Below are 10,836 nucleotides of genomic sequence, written 5' to 3' on the forward strand. Positions count from 1 at the left end.
ATGAGTGTAACAGAACAAGATGCAGAGGACAGAAAGATATGGAAGATGATCTGCTGTGGCAACCCCTAACGGGAGCAGCTGAAAGAAGAAGATTTTTTAAAGAATCTTACTCAACTAGCAAATACTTTTTACCAATTCGAATTTTACTTTATATACAGTTTTTGTTGTTTGTGATTGCTGCACTTCAACTCAGCTTATACCATTATGCACAGTGTAACAGCACTTAATGTTTTGCTGAACACCAAAATACGATAAGCCTAAATATTATGCTTATATCAGGCGAGCAAACACATGAAAAGCAGGCATTGCAAGCCTTAACTGATGCTTACGGTTTGGGGTGTAGAGACAATTTCTTCTTATGGCTGGTAAACAGAAATTATGAGATAACTGAAAATATAATAATAAAAACAATAATAATAATTACCCAAGGTACACTGTGTTTCTGTAATGACGTTCAGTTCCCGAAGATAAAGTTTTTCTTTGTGAGAAAGGTCTCTTCTTTCCAAATCTGAAAATTAATAATTTATGTTAGTTTAAAAAAAATAAATAATTTCAATAAAGGTAAAATGGTATTGATATACAGTTCGACCTTGGGTTATGAACGAGCTCCATTCCTGCAGATAATGATAACCTCATTATGTATGCTAGTTGAAACTTGTACTGAAAACATTTGTTCATCAAAAAAAATCAACATAAATTAAACAAAACGTAGATATGACAATCTGGCACTTATGACCTACTCATCTTGGCAAAACAACATTTTTTCAGTATTACTTAGCATGAAGTTTTGCCCCTCCAAGGCAGGCATAAATGTCAAATTAGCTAAGAAAGTTGACATGCCTGAAATGTGCTGATATCTTTATATCAGTATATGTCAGACCCTAGAAGCTAACATAGCTTAAATAGAGTTTAATTGCAACATAAGCCTTCAAACTCGGATATTCTGGTGTTAAGTGGCAGGTGATTTTTGTCTATTGCAGAATTAGTACAGGTAAATTACCCTAAAGATTACAAGAGGAAATAAATTAAATAATTTTTTAAAATTCATGTAATTCCCAAGCAACTAATCTAGAGTTGATTTCTGCCATACCTTGACGCTGGTAATTTATGATCAAAATCCCTATATCCAATCAGTTTACCCAGTGGCTTAAAAAATGGACAAAAAACTAAAACATTTGTGCTATTGTTCATGTGGCACTTCCCATGTCCAAATACTGTTAATATGTTTTGAAAATTGCAAAGTGTATGAAAAAAGATTTCCTGGACGACTCATAGACCTTCTGCCCTTTCAATTAGTCCAAGGAGGGGGAATCACTCCACATAAGACCAATGTGAATCTTAAGCCATGAAATAAGTTGGTATGACAGTTGCATCTAGTTTAGGTAGATAGTGTATATGAAAGCACTGGTTAAAACACAGATCAAATAAAGTTAACTATCTTATTATTTGTTTAATCAATCTATAACAGCAAAGTAAACTGTTAATCATTCAAAAACATACAGTACATAATCATTTTGTGGCCAATGTGGTGATTCTGTTATCTAAAAAGCAATCAAGGAACCTCATTTCATTACAGACACAAGACTTCAATATTTTTGGTATTAAAGAAAAAAAACTGGATACACAGTTATTGTTATCTTCAATATAACAAGATTGTTTCTCTTACATATTTACAAATCTTTGATATTTGGTTTCTGTCCAGTTATCCTCGCATTTAGGAATGGAGGTTGTTAAAGCAATAACTATCATAATACTAAGTTTGGGTTACATTTCTGCTGTCAGCTGTACTCTTTTTATTTTATCATATAGACCCAATGGGGAAAATTAATTGAGCACATAAAACATTAATTTTATCAACACCACTTGGGCTACCACAGCAAATACATTGCTCAGTGACTGTAGCTGTGCTACAATGAACTGCCATTCCACACATTTCAGATAAACCTAAAACCTTATGGTAAACTACAGATTCATGGGCGTGTGTTAACATAGCAATAGTGAGGGAGCCCGGGAAGTAGAACCTAGCAGTTTCCAAAGTGCAGATCTAATAAAATGTTCAGACATTAATCACACCAGAAACAAAAAAAATTGTGAATCATGTATAAAGTCAAAAACTGTGTTATGGATTTTGTTTTACTAAGTGAGCAGCTGGAAAGTATCAGAAAATTGAAAGGAATGCAAAATATGACAGGTATTTTTGCCAAGGAAACTTTTGCAACTTGACACTAGAAGCAACACACTAACTGGTGTGGCTGGCCATCTGCTTGTCTTGTTAATTTATGTTTTTACTCATCTGTTTGTGTTAGTTTATTCCAGCGGTTACTGTCCTATGATCATGTTTCTTTACTTAATGTCTTTTCTTGTATGCTCTCTTCTTCTGATGGGACTTTATTTGCATCTGCTGCAACTCGTCTGTGGAACTTTTTGCCTCATTACATTAAGCAGTCAACTGAATTGTTTAAAAACAGATTGAAGACCCATTTCTATTCTCTAGCTTTCAGTGACCTTCATTGATGCTGATGGTTGCCATACTTTCAGTCATATTCTTTAATAATAAATAATTGTTTGCATTTATATAGCGCTTTTCTCACTACTCAAAGTGCTCAGGAATTGCAGGTTAAGGGCCTTGCTCAAGGGTCCAACAGAGCAGAGTCCCTATTGGCATTTACAGGATTCGAAAAGATAGATACTTTATTAATCCCAAGGGGAAATTCACATACTCCAGCAGCACCTTACTGATACAAAAAACAATATTAAATTAAAGATTGATAATAATGCAGGTAAAAACAGACAATAACTTTATATAATGTTAACGTTTACCCCCCCGGGTGGAACTGAAGAGTCACATATTTTGGGGGAGGAACGATCTTCTCAGTCTGTCAGTGGAGCAGGACAGTGACAGCAGTCTGTCGCTGAAGCTGCTCTTCTGTCTAGAGATGACACTGTCTAGTGGATGCAGTGGATTTTTCATAATTGATAGGAGCCTGCTTAGCACCCATCGCTTTGCCACAGATGTCAAACTGTCTAGCTCCATGCCAAAAAAAAAAGAGGCAACCTTCCAATTGCCAGTGCAGATCCCTAGCCTCAGAGCCACTACTCCGCCTGTCTTCTTTCTTTAACACACCATGGGATGCATTTTATTTCATTGTTCTTTATTTCTATTTATTTTATTTATGTTCATTGTACGTTTTAATGTAAAGCACTTTGGCTACTACATTACTGATGTTGTTTTAAATGTGCTCTATAAATAAATTGACATTGACAACAAGAGAGAATAGCTAAAGAGAACATAGTTCTTGGCAAAAGAAAACTACAGCTAGGCTAATACAAATATAAGCTAAAAGTCTAAAAAATGAAATGTGTTTATAGAGACACACAGGTCCTGGAATAAAGTATCAAGAGCTTAATAAGCTACAACAAAGTCAGGTGGAAAGCAATCTGCTACAAACATGTTCTATGACAGGGGTTCCCAAAATTTTGGACATCAAGTACCACCTGAGGTTAAGTGAGTTGCGTTGTGTACCACCCGTATTTTTAACAAAAAAATTAAAAAGCAAGTACTGCAATGATTGATTAATTCTTAATTAGGTAATATACAGCAAATTCACGACACTGACTACAACCGCCCCAAAATCTGAATAAAAGTTAAAGAATTGGAAGAAATTATGCATAAAATTAATGAAAAAATTTGTGCATGTACATAAATTGATAAATTCCGCCCCGAAACTAAATCCAGCCTTTGGACTGTATGTGATGCAGTTACCGAAGACGAAACGGTATTGGCTTTGTGCTTAGATCTAGTGACTACGATGCGATACAGCGGCAGTGCACGTATAACAACAAACGCGAGCGGTTTCTGTGAGGCAGAGTTACCGAAGACTAAATAGTGTCGGCGTTGTGCTTTCATCTAGTGACCAAAAGCTCAAACAGTGAAGAAGTAGAAGTTGACTTTCGCGAAACGGAATTATGGTAGCGTTAAATGAACTAAATACTGATTCGAATAATAGGTTTTATTTATTCAGATGACGAAATTTCACACAACACTAAATTTGGGAATCCACGTATTATTGTATTTAAACAGTTTCATTGGTTTTTGCTCACAGCAGGCTTGTCATAAAGGGTTTTGCACAGATAAATTAAATTTCTGGGACCGCGATGCATACCACCTGAAAAGGCTCCGCGTACCACAGTTTGGGAACCGCTGTTCTATGAGATGCTAGTTCTTTATTTATATAATGCAGCTCAACTAAATTAACTAGTAGGAGACACAGAGGAGAATCAATGACATAAATACACATGAAATAAAATCATGTACAGTCAATCCTTAACTTTTGCGACTGAGTATTCGTGCAATTTTTTTTTTTTAAACCTATTTTTTATTTTCATGCTAGCAACTACTCACAAAGCTCATGGCTATGCATGGTAAAGAAAAAAATGACAGGTAAGATGTGCACAGGTTTGATGAATGGTTAGTATCCTATTAGATGCTTAACCAGTCTTGTTCACCCTACCATTATAAAGTGTTTGCCATCGGTTTGTTGCATATTTTCATTGTTTTGCTTAAAATATCAAGTTTTGTGTTGTAATTATGCCTCCAAAGTGTGGTGCAATTCAGCGGGTGACAGACTTCAAAGTTGCAAGACCTGTTATCAATCGCCGCTTCACGGTTAAACATCAACTCACCTCTGCAAGCCAACAGAGTTTTCAGTAGTTAGAGGATCATCAGCAGCTCGTGGCTGTTAGAATGCTAGTGGTAACCATCCAGTGGCGTTAACATCTGTCCTTTGCTAGCTAGTTGACCACTGTCATACCTGGTGGTCCTGAGATGGTACACTGACAACATTTATTAATTACAAGATCAATAATCAAAATGTTCATTGATCATCTTTATTCTCAGCCAAGCTGTCCTATGCCTAATTTTTGTCATATTTTACCTAAAGGTGAATATGTGGCAAAAAATAGCTAAAGACATAATTGGGTCACAGTTTGGTAAATATTTTAAATACAAACAAAACATCTATGCAATTTAGGCTGATATGTTCCCAGTACAGGGTTATTAATTAATATTCTTGTTTCAATTTGATATGAACTAGACAAATTGTTTTGATAGCAGGGGTGGATTTGGTGTGTGGATGTGAGCGCTAAGTTGGGCCAACTTATAAGCAGAAATGAGCCACTGGAAATGTTAAATGGGACAACCATTTCTGATAAAGCAAAGATTAATTACAGTTTAAAAATTCTGGATTTTAGTACACATCAATATTAAAACCATTAAGTACTGGGCATGGTACAGTTGAACCCATATGGAGCGATCACACTAGTCAAACAAACTAGACTTTGCGGAGTTAAATGCCGACAAACGTGCTCGGGCACGGAGCGAAATGCCAGTGTGAGTACACCTTTAGTTACATTTAAGTATATATTTAGTTACACTAAAGACAGAACATTAGCACACTAAGTACAAAATTAGTGCTTGACACTATATAATAAGTGCACTTAAATCAAGGGCATTTTAGTGTACTTTTTGTTTTTTTACTGGGTAGAAGAAATATTTTTTTCCTTTTGTGCCTTGTAATTCTGTGTGTGTGTAATAACTTTTTTCTCTATTTTTGTGTGAACTCTTTGAATTTCCACTAAACATGCTTAAAACAAACTTTATAGTACTGAGAAATTTATTTTGTTACGCGTTTGACTAATGCTGGATAATAGCTTATCAACTCAGTAGTTGGGAAGCTGAAAAAGACACAGCTTCACTAACAAATGCCAAGATCTCAAGTGGTGCACGAAGTAGACGTTGCTGAAAAATTATGATAAGCTGATGTGTCCTTTACAATCTCCAATGCCAGACATGAATGACAGCGTGTTGAAGGTCATGTTGAGACCTTGTTAATCTCTGACAGCAGTGACTCAAGTTTTTTTTAAATAGAGATATTATTCTACCAAATATGGGTGAGCTGGAGAGACGAAAAGGAAGTTGTGTTGGACTCGTCCCAATCTGGAACGAACAATGACAAACTGACTGTGGTGTTGGTTTTAGTCTTCTTTTAAGTCTTGTTTTTATTTCATAGATTTTCATTGTTTTATGGATTATTTATTTATTGATGATTTTTTAGAAACACTGCACTTTACTGTAAACGGTTTTGATTTTTGAGTTGTTTATTAAAAGCTCTAGAGCACTTTTTATCATCCATTTGCTTGGTGTGTGTTTGTCCTCTTCTAGCCAGGTTCATCCCGGTCTTGTCTATCGGTGGTGTTGGGTTCAAGAGGCTCCCAAAAATGGAAGAAAGGAGCGTGGAGCTGACCCGCACCATGTGATTTTGTGTGCTGCATTTTATGGGTAATTTCATGGTTAATATGTTATGAAAAGTGTATCAAAGTGTTTTGTTATAAAGAATTCAATGCAGAAAACTGAATTTTGATTGATTTTCAAGCAAAAAATTACAGTTTTTTGGTGGTCTCAGGCACCTAACACCCTATTTCCCAAAGGTTCAATGTATTTTATTCATATGACAGTTAAGAACTGGCTGTAATTTCAGAAACCATGAATTAATATATGGGGCACACATTACATCTCAAAAAATTCTGTGCAAAATAGCCAGAATCCAGAACCCATTTTAAAATATAGGATACTCATAAAAAGGCAATAAATAACAGATTGATAAAAAAAAATTACATGAAAATAGTATTAAAACTTTAGAACAATCTAGATGAGAAAAGGCCATTCAGCCCAACAAAGCTTGCCAGTTTTATCCACTTAATTCTTCTAAAGTCTACTTTTAAAAGTTTAAGTCCTACTGTCTACCACACTACTTGGTAGTTGATTCCAAGTGTCTACAGTTCTCTGTATAAAGAAAAATTTTCAAATGTTTGTGCAAAATTTACCCTTCACAAGTTTCCAACTGTGTCCCTGTGTTCCTGATGAAACCATTTTAAAATAACAGTCTTGATCTACTGTACTAATTTCCTTCATAATTTTAAAAACTTCAATCATGTCTCCTCTTAATCTTCTTTTGCTTAAACTGGAAAGGCTTAGCTCTTTCAGTCTGTATACCTAGATTCAGCCTAGTTGCTCTTCTCTGGAATTTTTCTAGCGCTTTTATATCCTTTTTGTAGTGTGGAGACCAAAATTGTACACAGTACCCCAGATGACGGGTCAACAGTGCATAATAAAGCTTGAGCACAACCTCCTTGGACTTGTACTCTACACATCATGCTATATAACCTAACAATCTGTTAGCCAAGACTTCTGAACAGGTGTCTAGAAGTTGATAGTGTACAGTCCACTACAACTCCTAAATCCTTCTCATAAGTTGTACTTTTGATTTTCAGACCTCTGAATATGTATTCAAACCTAAAATGTTTTACTTCCTACATGTAATAAATTACGTTCAACAGATTCCAGATTATCTGCCAATCCACCTCTCTTGGTATCATCTGCAAACTTAACTAACTTGTTACTTATATGTCAATCCAAATCACTTATATATATATTAAAAAATAGTAGTGGCCCTAGCACTGACCCTTAACATCAGGCAATTCTGATAAGGTTCCTTGCACCATAACCCTCTGCCTGCTGTGGCTGAGCTAATTTTGCACCCATCTACAAACATCACCCTGAACTCCCACTTCTTTAAGTTTGATGTCCAACCTCTCATGTGGCATCTTATCAAATGATTTCCGAAAATCCAGATTAATAATATTGTATGCTCTACTTTGATCATATCCTTTAGTTGCTTCCTCATGGAATTTCAGTATGTTGGTGAAACATGACCTTCCTCTTCTGATCTCACTTTGACTGTTCAGTAAAACTGTTCTTGCCATGTGTTGCTTAATCTTATCCTTAATAGTTCCTTCCATTAATTTTTCTGTAATGCATGTTAAGCTTACTGGCCTATAGTTTCTTGGATCTGCCAGATCACCCTTTTTATGTAATGGGATCATTTTTACCCTTTTTCCAGTCCTTCTGATTTTCCCCAGTGCACTGTGACTTTCTAAAAATATGTGTCAAGGGTTTATATATGTACTTGCTAACCTCATTAAGAACTCAAGGGTAAATATTATCTGGTCCTGGAGAGTTGTTGGATTTTAGCAGTACTTCCCCCTCTATAATTTCTAAATCACTCAGTACCTCTTTAGTAGTTCTATTTACCGCTGAAAGGTAATCCGCTTCCTCACTTGTGAGGACCACAGTAGAATGAGACTTTAGAGCATCCACTATTTTACTGTTTGTATTTTATAATTTCCCCTTGCTATTCCTGATGAACTTTACCTCCTTGACTGTTCGTTATTATCCCACTGCAGAGTTTTTTTTAATTTCCTACTAACTCCAAATTTAGGAATGTACCTGTCCTATGTTTCTAATCTCCTCAGTCTCACGTGGACTGGCGAGTGCCACAGGCATAACTTCAGAAAAGAGTGCTTTGTCAGTTCTGCTCCTCAGCCAGCCACCTAACTCTTTAACTCTAATCTAACTGTAACCTTTGTATTAATGAACCCTTACACTGTTGCCCTCTTAACTGCTCTACTTTCTTGACTGCTAAGAACTGTTCAACCTATATCCGCAGCTAGTTAATTTTTTCATGTCTTGACTGCACCTAAAGCTGTAATAGGTGTCTTAACGTTAATTAAATTAACTGGCATGGTAGCGACAAATAGATACAGAAATGCCAGTGAAGGCTACTGCTCCTTACTGCCGTGCCTTGCCAACGTGAGGAATACAAATATAACAATAAGCACAAGTAACAATTAACTTTCCAAGCACACCCCTAAATTCCCAGCTACTTTTGCTCCTGTGTGGGTGAAAAAAAAATGCAAAAAAAAAAAAAAACCCTTCTAAAGGGAAAAGCTTTAAAATTCCTGTACAGTTCCTTAGCAGCAACCAAAACACAAGATTTTAGAAGCAAAACGAATTTTTTAATTAACTCTCAAACCACAGGAAAAAAACAACTCTCAGCCACTTCTCTCTCATTTGCAAAGATGACCAGAGAGTTAAACTTCTCTTTTAAGACGGAGTCATCAGTTCCAATTGCAACACCTGTGGCGCTGTTTAAGAGTCCACCGACAAGGAACATAAGCAGCTGAAGTGATGTCTACATATTTTCAAAATTAGAGAATCGATGGCAGAATTCTCTGTGCAGATCATGTAGTGATTTAATATATTTCTTTGCATGTTGAGGGGTCTCTTTCAGTCGCTAGTGTGGGGAAATAAGCAAATGTATTTTAAAATTTGTCTTGAGGATGAAGTCAATTTGGCTTTGAAGGCTTTCACATTTGTGTACATTTCATGCACAAATAGGTATTTCCCTTTTACCTTTGTGTTCAGCACATTTATGTGTGTCAGTATGTCAACAGCAAACGCAAAATCACAAAGCCAGTTGGAGTCGCTCAGCTCAGGAAAATCAATGCCTTTTCCCATTAAATCCAAAAATGAATGTATATCCCCTATGAGCTCCCACACTCGCTGACATACTTTATCACTCTAATGCCCGCTGGTTAAGTTTGGGGAAAGTAAGTCAGGGTGATCAGCATTAGTTTCTTCAAGAAATTTAACAAAATTATGATGGTTAAGTCCCTTCGCTTGTATGAAGTTAACGAGCTTTACAACTAACTTTATTACATGATCAAGTAGTGCTGGGCGATATACCGGTTCATACCGAAAACCGTTTTTTATTTTTTTTATGATATGGATTTTTCTTATACCGCAACACCGGTTTAAATTGCCTAAACGACGTTCAGAACGTGGCGCAGCGGGAAACTGTTCAAGTGGGGACCTTTTTCACTGCTACACCGCTAAACACAGATTTGTTGCACTAGGGCTCTTTTTCACTGCTACACCACCAAATAGTGGGCGGTAGCATAGGTATGACGCACAGTGAAAATGGACAGAGAACATTCCGAAACTGAAGCCGACGATAAAGTTGAACATGATGAACAGAAGAACTTTTGCCGAAAAAAAGGAGTCACGTCCGTCGCCTGGAGATACTTTAGTTTTAAAAGGTCAGATGTGTAAATACTGTTTCTATACTACTGGATAATACTGCAAGCCAAGTTGTAGTTGTTTTTGTACTTGCTAGTGTATGTTTTGCTCATATTCATCCTGCGATGTGCTAGCGACTCGTTCAGAGATGGGCGTAACTCTGAATGGATGGCATAATTAAACATGTATAACGAAGATATTTTTAAAGTTCTGAACACTCCGTCGGCTAAGTTAATAACTAGTTTTAATTTCACAAAGACGTTTATCGTGTGGTGATTGGTAATGTGGAGAAAGAAAAAGGAAAGATAGGAACTGGGGTTTTGGTAGAGAGCAGGAATATCATGAAGTGAATGGATTCTGTGCGGTGATTGCTGCAGGTGCCTGCTCTTAGTGCGGAGGAAGTCAGTTTAAGAAGCGTAGTGATTAACGACTGGGTCGGGGAACACTTAACACAAAGTATTTGATGTGCTGCATTAACTTATGACGGGGTTTGAGAAAATCTAGTAAATTAAACATTGATTTTAGGATGAAGTTCAGTTTACAACATTCTACTTTAATTATAAAATAAACTATGAGAATAAAGTAGAAATGTCGACTTTAATCTTGACATAAGCGTCCACATTACAGTGGAAATGTCGAGAATAAAGTCAACATGTCGAATTTATTCTCGACATATAGTTTGTTTTTTTCTTCCGTGTCCATATTTTTTTTTCTTCACAGTGGCCCTAATGCACTTCCATAGGGCTATACCACAAACAGCATTATAAATGCAAGTTGCAGTTCTATTATCTATACTAATAAAAGGCAAAGCCCTCACTGACTGACTGACTGACTGACTGACTCACTCACTCATCACTAAT

At 36.3% G+C, this 10,836-nt stretch overlaps 1 protein-coding gene across 2 annotated transcripts in view; it reads right to left on the bottom strand.

Annotated features, from left to right (window-relative positions):
• The window catches only part of phf10 (PHD finger protein 10), a 293,499-nt gene that overhangs the window by 183,728 nt on the left and 98,935 nt on the right, over positions 1-10,836 (bottom strand). Inside the window, exon 4 of one of the 2 annotated variants that reach the window (XM_051924278.1) lies at positions 425-508. The exons of the other annotated variant lie outside the window; for it this stretch is intronic. Within the exon in view, the coding sequence (XP_051780238.1) occupies positions 425-508 (84 nt within the window). The remainder of the gene's footprint in view (positions 1-424; positions 509-10,836) is intronic. 2 annotated transcript variants of the gene reach the window in all.

Source organism: Erpetoichthys calabaricus, chromosome 3, assembly GCF_900747795.2.
Source record: "Erpetoichthys calabaricus chromosome 3, fErpCal1.3, whole genome shotgun sequence".
Lineage (NCBI taxonomy): Eukaryota > Metazoa > Chordata > Cladistia > Polypteriformes > Polypteridae > Erpetoichthys > Erpetoichthys calabaricus.